The sequence below is a fragment of the Salvelinus fontinalis genome, chromosome 18 (genome assembly GCF_029448725.1).
Source record: "Salvelinus fontinalis isolate EN_2023a chromosome 18, ASM2944872v1, whole genome shotgun sequence".
Classification (NCBI taxonomy): domain Eukaryota; kingdom Metazoa; phylum Chordata; class Actinopteri; order Salmoniformes; family Salmonidae; genus Salvelinus; species Salvelinus fontinalis.
In genome coordinates, this window is record NC_074682.1 from 36229846 (window position 1) to 36248826 (window position 18981).

At 39.5% G+C, this 18981-nt stretch overlaps 1 protein-coding gene across 1 annotated transcript; it reads right to left on the reverse strand.

The window, feature by feature from the left end:
- Positions 1 to 15475: 15475 nt before the first annotated feature.
- LOC129815983 (homeobox protein Hox-C11a-like) lies at positions 15476 to 18726 on the reverse strand. Its single transcript, XM_055870185.1, has 2 exons — positions 17969 to 18726; positions 15476 to 16624 (listed from the first exon to the last, which is right to left on the reverse strand). The coding sequence occupies exons 1-2, from the start codon at positions 18672 to 18674 to the stop codon at positions 16392 to 16394; spliced, it is 939 nt and encodes a 312-aa protein (XP_055726160.1). The 5' UTR covers positions 18675 to 18726; the 3' UTR covers positions 15476 to 16391.
- Positions 18727 to 18981: the final 255 nt, after the last annotated feature.

Here is an 18981-nt window from a genome sequence, read left to right on the forward strand (position 1 = left end):
ATTTTTTGTTAATAGGATAGCATGCTCCATGAACACATTCAGGTTCACAGTCGTCTGTTCATTCTATGACAAAACATCGTTGTCCATCCAAGGCAGAGGTAAATTGAACAAAACTGTCACAGCACACATCATAATCCAAAGTCCACTTGCAAATCTCGAGCAGCTCATCAACATAGAAAACCCCCACAACAATCACTGGTCGGATCTAGAATGTCTGCATGAGGTTAAAATAGAGCAACAGAAAAACACGAGATACCTTCGGTGTTATGGAAATGAATGTGCTGCCTGTTGCAAATATGACAAATGAACAGAGCCAGACGTGATCAAAGCAAAGAAGGGAAATGCCAGCGGCTAGTCCTACCTTCAACGCAGGTTGCATGCGGGGATCCGTTGCCATGCTCCTGCAGTCGTGTAGTTGCTGACTCTGTTCCATCATATCCATTCATTTAAAGTTATCACCCGGTCTCTTTTTGTTCCATCATTTGCTCCATCATCCATTGAAGAAGGTCACATTTCCCTCATCTGGTGAAAGAAGTGGCGTGCGCCCGTTTAACCAACCCCATTTTAGCCCGGCTCCGTGGGTATAGACCTCCTCCTCCTCACCTTTAAACGCATCTTTACTGCTGCGGTGCACATTATACTTGCAGATCATAAAAACCACCTCTAGCGCTGTACTCCGACCATCATGACGTTACTATTTTATGACCTTGAATTATTGTGGTCACCTGGCTATTTAAACCACCGCTATGTGGTCGGTCTTTCCACTCACATTAAAACTCCCACTATTGCGCCCTTTCCCTCTCCCCCCTCTTTCTCAAAGCAAGCGATAAAGGAAACGAAGGAGAAGGACAGCAAGGGGAAATTATGCTCCATACACATGTTGTTTATTTTTTGTATAGGCTTATCTTCTATCTTTACAAAACGTCCAGACATACTGTTTGCGATAATTATTTGGAAGAACATTGACTTTATGATGCTGTAATGCACAGGACAAGTTCAGATGAACAAAAAACTACTAAACACAAAGCAACATAAACGAAAGAAAGTCAGAGACCAAGTAAACACATCAAAATTCATCAAAAGTGTATGGAAAACAATTCAAACGCACTACTGTCACTTTAAGACATTTTTCTAAACAATTCATGTCCAGCGTTTTAAAACAATGTGCATCTGGAGAGGTTAATAGCATTTCACTGTCAAGTCCTAAAAACTGAAACATTTGACAAAACCATGCATGAACTCAATTTATAACCTGCTCTAGATGCTTTCTCCTGCATGCGTGTAGCGTTTGCAAAGCTGGGCCTTGTTTGCATATGTGTAGCAAACTTCATTAACAATGGAGTGGAGTTTAGTCTGCTAGCTTATGTGTAGCCTAAGTGTTGTTTTTGTGAAATTTCTATTCAAATAAGGTGTAGTCAAATCAGGTGTAGTCACCTGTCTGTCAGATAAGTCAATACTCTTGCTTATCTCCAGGCGGCGCTCTCGCGTCAGATACATGTGGAACAATAACTATTTTTCCAGTTCCAGAGTCTGATGTTTGGTGTAACGCTTTTTCCGTCCACTTTTAGCTATGATCCAGTTTCCAATGCAATTCTCCAATCTGGTGTCCCCTGTAAAAAAAAAGGGAATTAGTTGAATTAACATAATTATTCGTTGATAGCCTAAACGTAGCCTAATTTGTGATAGAACATAATAATCACTGGCATATGCCACACACCTCCGCAGCATTTAGGGTTGGGGACCCCCTGGAGGTAGCCCCCCTCCCCCATACACCCACCCACACACGTCATAAATCATGGCAAAAATGTTCAGAATTATAGGAAATTAGCTGTAAAAGTGCTAAATGTTCTCTCAGCCTCATGGCAAATGTGTAGAATAACAGGAAACTAGCTTTAAAATTTCAAAATGTTCTCTCGGCCTCATTGCAAAATGTGTAGAATAGCAGGAGATTAGCTATAAAACGGCAACAATATATTTGAGCTTCACAGTAAAGGTGTAGAATTGCAGGAAATCAGCTTTAAAAATGCTCAATTCTCACAGTCTCATTGCAAAATGTGTAGAATAATATGAGATTAGCTATAAAACTGCAAAAAAAATGCTCTGCCCCATGGCAATATGTGGAGAATTACAAGAAATTTGCGTTAAAAAAGCAACATTTTCTCTCAGCCTCATGGCAAAATGTGTAGAAAAGCATTGCTCTGACCGCTGATAAAACACGAACTAAATCAGGTTACCAAAAATGCCATGTCATTTAATATCATTACAGGATTTTTATCTGTTGGCCATTGTATTTACAACTTCACTGTAGGCCTAAAGCTTAATGGAGTTGCTAATGATGCAACTCAGTGGAAAAATATATATAATTTCAACTCCAATTGTTTTCTTTCAAGGTTATATAAAGGTCATAACATGTAGTTGTCTTTGATACCTTAATGCACGGAGGTATTGCCTAATCATAGTCTTTAGTGAGATGATAAATTACCTCTTCTCAGAGAATATAGCTTAACTAATGCTGCATTATTTGCGTATCTGGAGAAGCCTACGCTCAATCAAGGCCAATTGAAACAACTAACAATATAGCAATACAGGGCCCACGAAAAATGTGAGTTGATCTCATCAGGCACACAGGCTAATAAAAATACACTGTTAATTCATATGGGTAACTTGTGTATTTTTTGGCGATAAGAATTACATTCTGTTCTTTCAATCCCCTCATAAATAGCATAAGAGATACATTAAATGTAGATATTAGTTAATGCCGTAATACAGGTCTTGGTAAGAGGGATGTATACCACGGACGATGTCCGGGGTGTATAGTCGAGTCTATCCATAAAGGAGTCCGGAGGAGTTTCTGTCTTGATTAGGCCTACATGGTGCAGCGGGCACGAATAATTAAACTAATCACACTGCTCACATGGGGAAAACAATCCGGAAATCATAAAGGCTAGTAATTCAACGGCGCAGTGTTTTTATCATTTTTCAGTGAATGACTGATGAATTAGTCTTTTAGAATGTGGGATAAAAGTATATATTTCTATATTTTAATAGCAAGTTATTAGTAGGGCCTATTGTAACGAATCTGTCAGATTTAAGGAAGAGAGAAATTAAGGACTGAAGCAACTTTTAATATTTCGCCCTAAATCCTACGTTGTTTTTAATTACATGGAAATAGAAGCACCATATCTGCCGGATTTAAACAATAGTTAAATAAATAAAACATTAATTGTGCAAGCATTGGCGTGAATTTCAGATGCACATGCCGTGGTCACATATGCTCAATACCAGGCCTAAGAAGAATACATAAATAATGATAATATTAATAATAGTCCTAATAAAAATAATAAACCAATCACCAGTGGGTCCTACAATTGTTTTTTTAACAATTTTTCTTTCCTGAACTTACAAAATAAAACGTCATAACTTGAGGTTATATGTGTTTTATATTTGTTGTTTTATACTTTCAAAAGCGAACAAGCTGCAAAAACATAAGCAATCATACAAGCACCCATTCCGTAACCCTTCACCTCCCAGGAAACTTTCATAAGCAAAAGCCTATGTTTTTTTTTTTTTTGTCTGCACAGTTTGTCTGTAGGCTATGTCTTCTCGGGTCGGTTTCTCGGGTCGGTTTCTCGGGTCGGTTTCTCGGGTCGGTTTCTCGGGTCGGTTTCCCGGGCACAGATTAAATACAGTTTAAACATTGAGTCTCCATTGAACATGCTTTTAGTCTAGGAATCTGTCTGGGAAACCAGCATCTTCTGTTTAAATCCAATGAGATATAAACCAGGCTACATTAGAAGCACATAACAACGTGAATTATGCTTTATTTTATTAATTGCCGTAACTATATAATTACTGTGTATTCATTTGGATAGGCCTCCCGTTTTACTAGTAGCCTATTATTTTATTATAAAAAATCCAAACGAGACATTGGGACTACAGTAGGTCTATCCAATCTGATTATTATTATTGTCATGACCACCAATTAGACATAACAAATCTCATTTGTTGAACCTTCTCAAAATAAGAATGAATGAGCTCCATCTCAACTGCAAAGTATCTGAGGCTATGCAGTGTGCGATTTCATTTCTCAAAATCAAAAATGTAGTTCAATGGTTAACGGATTATGTTCCTCCCAGAAAATTGGCAATGGCATGGCAGTTTTGGGAACGAAATAAAGTTGCTTAAATGGGCTATGTCAAGAGCAGACGCAGTCTACCCTTCCAGATCACCCTCGTAGTCCAGTGAAATAAACAACGAAAAGTAGCCTACAGGCAGGCCTGTGCTTAACCGGTATTGTGTGAATGTTATTTGGAGATGTTTAGGAAAGAGATAAGAATCGGAGATTCTATAATTATAAAGATGGAGTAGGGAGGGAAGTGTATGGCTTAGGCTACTCAATTTAGGGGAAATGTCTACTTAATCAGCGTGGTCTGATAATGCTTGTTTATGTGATATAATCCGTGTGTATGTTACCTTTAACCTCACTGTCTGAGTTGTCTGTGCTTCCGTCCGTATTGAGGACAATATCTTTCTCAGACAGTTGTTTCGTTGGTCTGTCATTTTCCTCGAGTTTACTGTCTGCCAGATACGCCCCCTGATTGGTTTCGCAGGTGTAGTTAAATGTTTCTGGATTCTCTGTCCCAGTTTCGACCACAGAGAAGATACTATATGGGCCGAAGCCATGCAAATTCTTCTTTCTCAGGTACCGTTGACTGGCTGTAGGCGATTCCGGACGAGAATGTTCGTGCATTTGACTGTGATGGCGTCTGTCAGCCATCCTCTTGTAGGAACAAGGTCAAACAACAGTCTACGTGCGTCCGTTTGGATCCCCGCTATATAGGACGCACATTGAGTCCTTCTTCACATTTTCTGATGGGAAAGAACATGGAAACAGTGGTCTGATAACAGGCTGTGTTATCTGGGATGCATTTTTATCTTCAGCCCCAAAAGCATTTAGCTGCGTTAGGTAATGTTGGTGATGGTAGGTGGTGAGAGCCGTCTTTGTCAGAGATGGCGCACCTGGTCCTTTGGAAAGAGGCGAAGAAGCGATTCCATAATTTCTCACCGTCGAACAGTCATACTCAGTCGAAACCTCTAAGAGCCTGCATTCCGGAACTACCAAAATAGCCCTTATCTCTGCACATAGAGGATCCTCCTACCAACTATTCCACATGGAATTTAGAAGCTGGGATTCTATTTGGACATTCCATTTTATTGTTATCTTTCTTATGTTGATACCACTGTTCAGAGCCCTCGTAGAGGATTATAGTCGGGTAGGAATCTGACATATTCGAGTCGGGGGCGTGGAGCATCAAAAAAACTTAATCAACATAATTATGGACGTACGAGGCATGCCACGTGACTTTCAGACCAATAGATGTTTGAAAGTGGCCGTGATGCACCAGACTGCCATGACGACACTAGGGGCAAGTTGTCGAGTTTTTAGCTCTATGACAGAGTAAGAGCGCCATCTAGCAGGACAGATACAGATAGGGTACAGACCCAAGTTCTTGACCATACAGTAGTAGAGACTAATTAAAATACTGTTCTATCGAATTATGTGTTCTAGAAAACAAAAGTGAGCAATGGAGCTGGAAGAGGATAAACCTAAAGAAGATATGTTATGTAAATTGCACAACATGTAGGCTGACATTACATCATGATAAGTGCTGTCTTTGATTCTTGTGTAGAGGGTCTGCACTCCAAAAAAATAAGACTATTGTTATTTCATGCTATTTATTTCATTTAAAAGCATCAAGAGCAAAAACAAACGTTTTGACAATGATTCTTGAAATATCAACTGCCAAATAGTTCTATGATTTGATCTTATTAGAACTATGTTTCCTAAAGGTAATAACGAAACATTATCTGTTGTTTTTATTTCTTATAGTTCATTAAAACTGGACATGGCAGAACTTAAGGTCTCTTTCATAGAGTTTTATAAATGGCATGTAATAGTAGGGTATAATAAAAGAGAAAGAACAATACAATTGATGAACGCAGCTTTGTTTATAGGCTGTGCCAGAGTGATAAAGAAAGGAGTGGAATGAGAAAGTGTATCAGGGATGTAAGGTTTATAAACACTATTATCGATAGCCAAAAGGTACTGTAATGTGTTTTAGAGAATTTCTCACATTACTATGCATTAACCTGTTATCAAAAGCCTGTTCTTTTTTTGTGTGCAAACCTTTATATTTGTTTTTATACACTTAGACAGTCGTTGTCTGACAAGTAATTCAAAAGTAAGCAAAAGACTACTACCCCTTTTGTTTGCCTTTTTTTAATTACAATTATTTAAACCATTGAATTGTTTATATTTTTTAAAAAATCTAATTTTACTGGCCATTTTTTGGCATTGATCATAGATCAATATAGTTGAACCACATATAGGCTATAGGCTACAATAGTGGCTATAATAGTGATGCAAACATTTGCATCATGATATTATTTAATTATGTAAAGGATAATCAACTCCGGGCTCTATGCGTTCTCAGGAAAATAATGAACGACGTGGAAGGTGTGTTCCACGATGCGCTACGGGAGTTAAACTCACCTTCCACGGTGTTTCAATATTTTCCAGAGGATGCATGGAGCCCCGAGTTGATTATCCCTTTTAAACCATGGCTATAATTGAACACATTTGCCACTAGAAATGTGTTCATTTTCAAGCAGTGCTTGACTCGGACTGAAATAGGTTCCAGTACTCATTTTGGGTGCAGGTACTGTTTATATTTAGGGGCGGGAGCTCCACAATACTTTTGAGCTAAGATTCTATAAGAGAAACAGGAGCTCAAGCAGTAGACACTTTGAGGTGCCTGTACTCAGCTCCAGTGAGCGCCTGCCCAAGTCAAGCACTGTTCACAGGTAGAAATGTGGTCAACATCCACTGAAGCAGCTAGCAAGTTTACTTGAAAGCTACAGTAGTTGCCTTGGTAACCAAACAAACAGACATGCTAGTTTAGCTAACCAAACTATCAGTCCTAGCTTGCTATTATGAAAATCGAATTCAATGCCAGAAAATGTTTTCAATTCGACTTCTGCTTTCAAAAGCAGCTCAATAGAACATGTAAGAATGAACTATAACCATTTAACTGATATACCGTGAGTTACAGGGAAATAACGAGCACTCTAGAATGCTCTTCAATCCAATCAGAAAGATTTTTCATCAATGCCATGATATAATTAAGAAATAAGGCCCGAGGGGGTGTGGTATATGGCCAATATACTAAGTCTAAGGGCTGTTCTTAAGCACAACGCAATGCGGAGTGCCTGGATACAGCACTTAGCCGTGGTAAATTGGCAACAAACCCCCAAGGTTCCCTATTGCTATTATAAACTGGTTACCAACGTAATGTTCATTATACAGTTTAATAATAAATTGGGTGGTTCGAGCCCTGAATGCTGATTGGCTGACAGACGTGGTATATCAGACCGTATACCACACGCATACCACATTTATTTTTACAGCTGTAATTAAGTTGGTAATCAGTTTATAATAGCAATAAGGCACCTCGGGGGTTTGTGGGATATGGACAATATACCACAGCTACGGGCTGTGTCCAGGCACTCTGCGTTGCATCCTGCATAAGAACAGCCCGTCACCATGGTATATTGGCCATATACCACACCCCATCGGGCCTTATTGCTTAAATAAACCCATTTTATCATGGTTAATCTATTTCCAATTCTTGAAAAACTTACTGCCATCACTTGTTTGAGGAAAATGTGTGAGAGGCAATTTCATAGAGAGTCATCTGTTTCCCCATAGCATGAGAAAACCTACAGAAGAGACTTTGGAATAAGTAAATAAAAAATAACATAGTGGCAATTGAGTGTTCAGTTTTCTTCGCTGATTCTTAATCATTGGATTCAATCAGGTAAGTGTTAATTGTGTTGTGTGACTCAGTAAGTAGCCTACAGAGCACACTGCTAGAAATGCTATGGTCGTGGGTTCAATTCCCGCAAAGATCACTTACAGAAACAAAATGTAGTCTGCTAGTGGCATGTATTATATATGGTGAACTATACTAGATGTGCATCCGAATCGTTCATATTTTACTTAGTTAAATTATCTTCCTGTTGACCTAGCGTACATAATCCATGGTGATTTAGAAAATACTGCGGTATGACTCGTTTATATAGTGTCAAAAGACACAGGTGTCTGTAATCATGGCCAAGTGTGGCCTAATATCATTGGTTAATTATCAAATATTAAAATGGCATACAAAGAACAGCATACAAAAAAACACAAATGGATAGCATACGATCCCAATCAAAGGTGTTATCACGTGCTCCACTAAGGCAGTTATTTATCTCATAACTTGTCCTTGTGGTAAAAATGATGTGACTAAAACAAAGCGCGAATTAAAAGTACGTATCTCAGAGCATCGTAGCACCATTAGGTGCAAAACCTTTACTTACCCAGTTGCGGCCCACTTTTTGGAAGCAAACCACTCGATTTCGTCTCTGCGTTATATTGGCATCGAACATGTCACCCTCCCTAGGAGAGGGGGTGACCTTGATAATTTATTGGTAAAACGAGAGGCTGCCTGGATATTTAATTTAAAGACCCTTGCTCCCTTCGGTCTCAAATGTAGACTTTGATCTGAAGCCATTCTTGTGATTATTGTGACTTTGCCATTGTAATTGTTTGTAAGCTTGTATAGTCTAAAATGAATCTATGATCGTATGCTATCCATTTGTTTTTTGTATGCTGTTTTTTGTATGACATTTTAATATTTGATAATTAACCAATGATATTAGGCCACACTTGGCCATGATTACAGACACCTGTGTGTCTTTTGACACTATATAAACGAGTCATACCGCAGTATTTGTGATTATACCCTGATGAAGACAGCTTGGCTGTCGAAACGTTGGACATTCAATTTTTGCATCTGAGCTCCTAGAGAGTGCTGCTCTCCTTTATTTTCAAGTTTTCCACTCCGCTAGCCAGCAACTCGCCTAATAGGTGTGCGTTTCTTTTTCTTCTAGATTTAGAAAATACAACATAACATTACATTCTCCAGATATGCATATAAGCCTATATTTGATCTAACTTCTCAGTTAACGTGTCGCTGTCATAATCTGCCAGAGAGCCTTGCAATTAAAAATAAATGTAATCCACAAATGAGTAAACTATAGCCTACCATCTAAGAATTATTGGTTTGTTTACCTGGTTTGTTTACCTGCGACTTTTGCCCTCAATGGCGCCGAAAGAGAGGTCACTGACAATGACCCAGCCTTTTCACAGCATGTTATGATGTAGCCTAACGATTTAAACACGGATCAGGGGTGAGAGAAAGTGAATGTGGGCTATGCTGGTCGAATCCTATAACTGTAGGGCTAGGCTATATCTGCACGCATCTTAAATCGCCCATTTATATCAATAAAGAGACATGATTTATGCGAAACAACCCGTACTTGGCCGTTTCTAAAATAAGAATTCAGCCCTTTGAGAGTGAGCTTGATTTCAAAGCAATACAAAATGGTGATGTGGCTGTCCATGTTACAATTGATAATATCGCGTCCTTATGTTTATATGAAATAAAACAAAACAGCTAGGCCTATAGCCGGCCTGCCTATAGCGCACAGAGGCTTCATTTACAATCTTAAAAAAGGATTGTTAAGAGATCCCGCCTCCTTCAGTGTGGTGAGTAGGCTTAGAGGCTATCTGAGTTTAATACATGTCAGGAACTGGATTACATTCAGAGGTTGGTTCTTAATAAGATCACAAAAAAGGGTATGTAGCCCATTTCTGGAGCATAGGCCTACTTGATATCAATGACGTTTTTAAAGAGGATGGGCTGACAGTGAGGAGCAAGAGAAGTTATGTGACTGAGTGTTGTCGGTAACACCTGGTCGACCCGTGTTCCACACATTTGTGAATATCAACAAGATATTGTCAGTAGGCCTATATCATTAGGAACAAAACTAATATTTTTTGTAAGGGTGTGTTTAGACAGAACTGATCCAAGGCACTGTGATTGGTTGTTGGCTCTTGTATAATTAAATAAATGAATAGACCCGTCAGCTTTCAGCAAAATCAGCGTTATAATTCCAAAAAGCCTTGAAGTAGGCACAGTGTGCTGAAATGTTAGTGTTTTATACCCATTATATTATTTGTAGGACAGTATGTGCAACTATCTTAATTTTTTTATGAAACACCTTGGATTACCATGGTTTCATAATCTGTATAACATATTAATAGCACTATAACATAATATAAGTGTATATTTCATAAATAAGATACGTAGAAAAACATCGGATCAGTCAGTCAGTCGGATCAGTCAGATGTTTTCAGTAGGCAAAAAAAATAAACATCTGGGTTTTCTATAAAGAGTTTTCGATTAGTAAAGTAGCCTTAAAATATTTCTAAATCTATTGGTTTTATTGGGTATCGCGATGGAATTCAACACATCTGAAAAAGCATTGCTTAAATAAGAAGGTATGAGCCAGATGTAGGCTATGTCGGCGTTCGTTTATTGATTGTAGGTCACCTAGCTGCGGACTCACTACACCCCAAAACCTTAAAATATAGACTATTATTACACAAAACACACACACATGCTCAAATCCTGTGACATTCCAATACGCCAGGGTGAACGACCTTAACATATGCACACCCATGCACACAGATAGCCTACCTGCGCGGGTACGCTGAACGGGCCAGGGGTCTAGACCTGCATAGAAAGTTTACAAGTTAGAATATAAACACGAGCACATAAAATACCAGTCTGAATTGAAATATAGCATGCACATTTTCTGAAAATTGCAATCTTAATGATAAAAGTTGCATCAATGGAAACGTTTAAATGGTTAAACGCCCGTTGCCAACATTAAACGGACTATCATTATTTATATCCATGTTCTTATTCTTCACATTAACATTCCTATATTACTAATTCATTTTAGCTTAATATGATTAGACTACTATACGGCCTAATTATATATGTGTTTTAGGCTACTTATTACTATTTCATGCCTCACGTTACTTTTCTTGAAGGGAATGTGAATGACTTTTCTCGAAGCATAACATGCATGATAAGAGTCAAAATCATTCCCGAAAACCTAAAGCCTTGATGGTGTAACATTTTTACTCACGCAGCTAATCCTCCACAACACACACTAAAATGGAGTCCGCCTTCATGCCATCAAAGTGACAGTAAAATAATATTACATTTGAAACAACGTTGAGCTATTTTGCACTTGAAGCCCGCTTTACTATACCCGTATACACGAATGGTACATTTACGCTCGACGCATATTCTCAGCCTTAAATCAAATTATAAATCTGCCAGGTGTGATATAGGCCCACAAGATAAGTCAGCATAATATTAAATTTGAACATCGTAAAAAATCTTAAACAATTTACCAAACTGCACAGGGCTGGTTTATTTATAGGCTTGTCATCGCCTTGCTGGGTTAAGCGAAATGTCGTTCTCTGAAATAATGCGCACTCACACACATAGGCATACACACAGTCTATCTCTCTGTCACACACCCACCCACCATTATGCACACCATACACCAGAAAGGCCTTTACGCACAAACAATTGCTTTTTGGAAACCTGACCTTGATTTCCTAAAGATGTCCATCACTGCATCCTCTCGTCCAATTCCATGCCTTCATACCATAAGCCTAGCTAGCTTATAGGCTAAATTAAATTTTTAAAGACCCATACCAACAAAGCCTTCAAAAGCGCAAGCTCGTATCGCAGTTGTGCCTGTTCAACCATTCAAACACATAGCTTACAAGCAATGTAGGCTATATTCCTAGTAGCTATTCCTCTTTCTCCTCCCTGTGGTTCTCTTCTCAATAGAGGGCTATAGTACCATTAGGGCCTTGTTCAACAATTGTCTATCTGGTGCGGAAGCGTCGCCTCGTGGTCATAACAAAATTGACGTAACACTAAATAAAGCGCAGGTTTTTGTGGGGCCCTGGATTTGTGTGGGGGTCTGGATTTATTTGATTGTACCACAGCCACGACTCCTACCCGATTAATAATGTCAAGAGGTACATTTTGAGAGGATGTATTGATTATGTCAATATTGTAAACAGAGATCTGACACACCTTTGAGTGACGTTGGACACCACCAGACAGAACGTGATATCCGCGTCTTACTCCAGAAACCGCTGGTCTCATAGGCACATGCACGCACACAAGAGTAAAATGAGGGAGAGGCGAGAGCCAAGAAGAGCAGGCAATCTGATGCCGTGAGAGGGACCCTGAGTTGTGAAAAACTCCAGTCCAGGCCCAAGATCCCTCAGCGGGGTGTGAGAGCAGTAGTGTGAGAGTCTTGATCTCCAGCATTGATCCAGAACCTACTCCTCTTCCCTCAGCCATATGTATTTTATCACCCGGTAGGCATATTATGCGAAATTAGTTTGGGGGGGGGGATTACATGTTACTTGAGCTATAAGCCAAAAATTATACATGTTCGGTCATCAGCCAATCCATTTTGTATTTGGAACTAGTTGAAAAGAAAATGGAAAAGGCGTATTTGAAATACACAGAGTGTACAAAACATTAGGAACACCTACCTAATATTGAGTTGCACACACTTTTCCCCTCAGAACAGCCTCAATTCGTCGGGGCATAGACTCTACAAGGTGTGGAAAGCATTCCACAGAGATGCTGCCCCATGTTGACTCCAATTCTTCCCACAGTTGTGTCAAGTTGGCTGGATGTCTTTTGGATGGTGGACCATTCTTGATACACACGGAAAACTGTTGAGCGTCAAAAACCCAAGTGTTCCAATTCTTGATACACTCAAACCAGTGCGCCTGCCACCTACTACCATACCCGATTCAAAGGCACTTACATTTGTTGTCTTACCCATTCACCCTCTAAATGGCACACATACACAATTCATGTCTGCAATAGTTTATGCTGCAATAGTTTATGTTTGGGGGGCTAGTATAAGTCTGTTATATCTGGAGAATTTATCCTGTCTTATCCAGTGTCCTGTGTGAATTTAAATATGCTCTCCCTAATTCTCTCTCTCTTTTTTTTCTTTCTTTCTTTCTTTCTTTCTTTCTTTCTTTCTTTCTTTCTTTCTTTCTTTCTTTCTTTCTTTCTTTCTTTCTCTCTTTCTCTCTTTCTTTCTCTCTTGGAGGTCCTGAGCCCTAGGACCATGTCCCCAGTCCACCAGGTCTTGCTGCTGCTCCAGTTTCAACTGTTCTGCCTGCGGCAATGGAACCCTGACTTGTTCACCGGACGTGCTACCTGTCCCAGACCTGCTGTTTTCAGCTCTCTAGAGACAGCAGGAGCGGTAGAGATACTCTGAATGATCGGCTATGAAAAGCCAATGGACATTTATTCCTGAGGTGCTGACCTGTTGCACCCTCTACAACCACTGTGATTATTATTATTTGACCCTGCTGGTCATCTATGAACATTTGAACATCTTGGCCATGTTCTGTTATAATCTCCACCCGGTACAGCCAGAAGAGGATTGGCCACCCGTCATAGCCTGGTTCCTCTCTAGGCTTCTTCCTAGGTTCTGGCCTTTCTATGGAGTTTTTCCTAGCCACGGTGCTTCTACACCTGCATTGCTTGCTGTTTGGAGTTTTAGGCTGGGTTTCTGTACAGCACTTCGTGACATCAGCTAATGTAAGAAGGACTTTATAAATATATTTGATTGATTGATGTCTCAATTGTCTCAAGAGAGACAAGAAAGAGAGGCTATTCCTAATATTTTGTACACTCAGTATATGTAGGCCTATATCTAACTATTATTTCATCCTGTATGTATGAGACCTTTGAAGTAGCCCATAAGAGGCCACATGAAAATATGGAAAATGCAAAACATTTAGGTTATTTGGAGTGTTGGACAGTGTTATACACTTAGACCTCAAAGTTCCAATCTGGTTTAACAAAATATATGTTACACTATTCAATTGCTTGAGGATGTCAAATTACTGCACTCCAGATGTCAAATTGGGGCTGCTTTTCCATTTCAATTAGCCTACAGCAAATTAATTATAATAGTATGATCATGCATATAAAGTGTATCCAATACAGACTAACTGTTTTGCTTATTTTGGGTTCACAAATACCTAAAATGAAACAGATATTAAACAATAGCAAACAAAACATGGCAAATAGTTTTTCAAAATTCTACCACATTCATAACAGGTTGAAAAAAAAACATTAGCCTATATGCGTCAGTTTTCAAGAGGTCAATGGTAGGTTCTCTAAACATCCCCCTTCAAACCCCATCCCCCTTTCCCCCCGACACTCTTTCGTTTGCAACCCTCATTGGCTGGCTCACCAGTTGGTACCCGCATTTCCGAGAGCAAAGCCAGTCTCGGATTCAACTTTATTGAGTAGGGTTAAAGGTGATGGCCTTGACTTCACGAAAGTTCAAAGACAATATCTCTTTCTTTCTCGCAATACATCAAAATACACCTAAACGTTCCAAGTCCTCCATATCTGTACATTGTTGCCCATCGGTATGAATTACATTAGATATAGCCTATGCGTAAATGCGTCGGCAGCCACAGAGTAAAAAAACATGTCACAGCCGCAGGACATCAGTGGTGAGGTATAGGCCTATACCAAATGGTCGATAAACTTGAGTTTTTTTTCTCTCCAGAAAAGGATACCCAAGTTGTCGCCGTTTTGTTGTCCCAAGCGCAAATGGATAAAGATATAGGCCTAGTGGATGACGTGAAGATAGTGCGCTCGGGATGTTATCTAAATCAGACATGTTTCAAATAGGATGTTTATATGTTTTTACGTAAACGGCCACCTATAGCCTACTCGACCTCTCTATTTACGATGGAAGGAATCTCTCCACTGGGCAGACGGTGTAATTAAGAGAAAAGTAGCTATTTATTGTCCTTGTCTTTATGACAGTGTCTAGACCAGGCCAGCTCATTTACACATTCACTCAACAACATCACTAACACGCGCACACAGGCACGCACACGCAAATGTGTTTTACTTTACATATAGCCTATAGGTCATACATGGATGATAAACAATTCAACATTATAGCACCTCTAATTATTTGCAGAGTTTTTCGTGAAAATAAGAGAAATGGTCAATTAAGACAAATGTACAACCCTCATGTTCATGACAAATTGCGGCTCAAGTCTATAGTTTAACTATGTTACAAGCACTCCCAATATTTTAATCTAACATTTTACCTAGTTTTAGCCTATTGATTTGTGTGTAGACAAGGATTTTTGATTTGTATCAATTAGCCTACCTAGTTGAGTTCTGAGATAGAGCCTATACTTATTTTCCATGAATCTTAACATGAAATCTCAACGACTTGTCAGGGACATGTATAGGGTTTCACAACGTTTTATTTGTATACTGTGCTATTAAGGGCCTACTTAAGAAGTAAAGTAGAACGTAACTTGCAATGCTCTTCTACAAGCATTGAGGACTAGCCCAACTGATTCTGCAAAAGACCAAGCATTCTGCATGAATACACAAAGTATAATATTACGTTCTTGGTAGTTGATCTTTGAAATGCAGACCTAGACCCAGTAAAAATTATAATATAAAACTCTCAAAGAATGGCTTGATTTAAGAATCACTATACGTTTATTTTTATGTTACATTCTTTCACTTGATGCATATAGGCTTATGCAACGTCATGTCTTCATACTGCATAACATGTAAACGGAAAGCAATCAACAAATAGCTCGCTATAGTCAAAGAGCTTGTAGCCCTAGAGCTAAGTTATTTTCTGAATTCTTGAAAATATAGTAATTAGGTTAAGTGATAACATTTTATAAACAAATGAAATATATATACAGTCATATAGTCAAAGGAGATTAATGTGGGACCAATGATTCGTGTCGAAGTTCTTGGTTGCTGCAAAAATGTTTATATATCTGCATATCTATGAAGAAGAGTCTGTGCGGCTGTCCTCAAGTCGGTTAAGTTTGTAGCAAAATAATTTTCACAAAGAAAGGATAATGATGTAATACAGAGATAAAAGAGAGACACGTCACTGGAAAGACAGAATTTCACAAGTGAATCGAAATAGGCTATAATCAAACTAAAAGAAATACTGATGTCGTGCTTGCCATTACAATGTTTCAAATGTTTGGCCATATGTGACAAACGCCCAAATATAAATCTTTCATTGGAAAGAATGGAATAGTTTACCTTCATTGCTCTGCTACTGTCAGAGATACATTTCTCTGATGTCTTGTGTTATGCTGGTTCTTGTTATTGGTTCAACAAAACAAGGAAACGTAAAACATATTGATAAGTGATTTTCTTCCAGTCCCAGCGTTTCCATGAATGACCTAACACTTGTTTTTGGCCAGTCGACTCCGGCCTTATCCTCCAAAGGCAATTCAGTTTCAGAGATGATAATATTGATGATTATTTCCCCCCAAAGCTACCAGTTTAGTGTTTAGTTCACAATAAGGGATTTCCAGAAAAATACTGCAGCCGATCTCGGCTTAATTTCTTTTCTTTCATTCGGCGGTTCTGGAACCAGATTTTGACCTGACGGTCAGTGAGGTTTAGCATTCTGGAGAGCTGCAGCCGTTTCTCCTTGTTGATATAAACATTAAAGAAGAACTCTCTTTCCAGTTCTCGAATCTGGAACTTCGTGTACGGACACCTCTTCTTCCTCGTGCGTGGTGTACCTTAGAGCAATATAAAACAAATAATCAGAAGAATGTAAGGTCGAGTGTATTCAACATGTAGGCCTACACTTTTTTCAAATAAAACAAGCATTAAGATACACGCTGAAACGTATGGGGATTCAGAACGTAGGTGTGTTAAGTTTGATAAAATGTAAGTGTCCTAAACACGTAGCCTACCCTCAAGCCTGCACATTCATTTTCTTTCTCTGTATCCTTAAATCCATGGCCACCAGTGCCATCCTCTTGTAACATACAACTATAATCAACCATCTCTATAAAATCTCTTGACGAGTTTTGCAACGCTATTCACGAAACTACAAAGACATCGCACTTCATCACCTCACTACCTACCTTACTTTCCCCACTCAACACTGACATAATACATGGGAATATATGGCTATCATGGAAAATATGAACCTTCCTTTCATATCATAATGCGATCATCTATAGCGAATTAACACTGGATACCTAGATAGCATTACTGCCAATCAAATAGGTGGGATATAATTATAGGCTAGAGACAAATTCTTCCATGCCACTATGGGGGAGTTTAGGCCTACGGACTGGGAGCCCCTGTTTAATAGTCTCAAATGAATATGAGTGAATTATATCTAGGCTATTTGCTCATTGGTTTATCATATTCTACATGGACTATAACAAAACCGAACGAGTTTGTTGGTGATTTACAGAATAGCCTAGACTAAGATCTCAACGCTTGGAAGATTTAAATAATTGATTATTCTACAAACTAAAATACTAGGCTAGCCTACTTTCACGGTTACCAATATAGATGCACGTTTTGAGAAGAGCATAGGTCCCAAAGAAACAAAACATTATGATTATCACAACTATTATTAGGCTATTCTTTTTTACATGCAATCTCGATCGAACACATAGGCTAGCTGCTGTTAATGCGTAAAGTAACCTGTGGAGAGTAGCAACACAGTAGCATTTCTGCATTTTACAGGAGGCTGCTGAGAAGGGGGGGGGGGGGGGGGAAATCAAAGGACGCCCAAAAGCAGTGTTCTGCTCAATTGCTTTTTACCCTCGACAACTTGGTGAAACATCGCCCAGCGCAAGTTCATGATCAAAGTTAGCGTTTGTCACAATAGCGGGCTCTTAAAATTTCACAGACTGGGAGAGCTGCTGCCTGCTGCCTGTGTGTAACGTATCGTTTTTTTCAAAGCGCTTTCCCATCGTAAAATGTTTTCTTGTTGGAAGAAAGAGCTTTGTAGGTTATAATAAAATCCTTTGAATGCTTATAAAACTCCACATAAAATCTGACCGACAAAAATACGGGGCTAGTCCCTTAACCTTTTTTACAGCTTCGGCTTCGGTACCTACTCGAGTGGCTTGTTTTGTTGGCGCTGTCGTCTTTCTTGCCCGATGAAGAAGCACAAGAACCAGAATTAACGTTTTCCTCTTCATCCTCCGGGTCTTTCTCAGGGTCTGTGGCTCTGTGGAGGAGGGCGGCAGGCGGCTGGGACGCCGAATCAAGCTTACTGGATTCGCCGTCCTGAGCACAATTCTCTGTCGAGATGTTTTCCGTCCCATTGTGTGTGCTTTCGAAAAAGCGGTCAAAGCCCTGCGGTAGAACGTGGCTTTTCCCCACACTAGAATAAAAGCCCGTGGATAGGTGGTTGGAGCTTGGGTGGTTGTGGTGATGGTGGTGATGACTGTATACACTTTCGTTTTTCATCAGCATTTCTGTCATGGTGGACGATGGCGGAAGGCAGTCTCTATGTACCAGTTCCTCCCCAGAGTAGCAGGACGCATAGTTCCCTCTATGGTGCCACTTAGTTGAGGGGTCCAAACCGTAAGAAACGTCCCGAACCGGTTGCACTTGGGAGAGGTTCGTGGAGTAAGGGTAGGTGATTTGCCGAGATGGGGCCTGTGGCAGGAACGAAGAGACAGCAGAAAATTCGGGGACGTAATATGTGCAGCTGGGTAGGTAAAGGTTGGACGCACAGCTCGCTCTGTCTCCGAACTCGGAAGTCCTGTCTTTTCGCGTCTGTGAGCAGAAGTTTCCCAGATTAACCGAGTTAAACATCTTTCTCCCCGTTCTCTTGCACTATAGATAGATGTTTTGGATTCGAACTGCAGAAGGATAAAATTTGGGAAGGCGAGATGACGTGCTATCCGTCTAAGTCGCCCCAAGACACGTGATTGAAAGTAGATATTGTCATATATCAATTTGGAACACTTACATGCGTAGGAGTGGTTCACTTAGGTAAGATATAGAAGGTTCAAACGATTGGTTTTCCAACACCGCAGGAGTATTATAAAAATCAATATCTGGTATCTTACCATTTTTTGCTTTAGTCTTTGAACGATATAATCAAAATATGAATACCGTA

Bases quoted from the DNA above. Each gene is read 5' to 3' on its own strand.
- LOC129815983 (XM_055870185.1), bottom strand. From the start codon at position 18,674: ATGTTTAACTCGGTTAATCTGGGAAACTTCTGCTCACAGACGCGAAAA. The intron at 16,625-17,968 runs GTAGGTACCGAA...TATTGCTCTAAG, and splicing joins CAACAAAACAAGCCACTCGA to GTACACCACGCACGAGGAAG.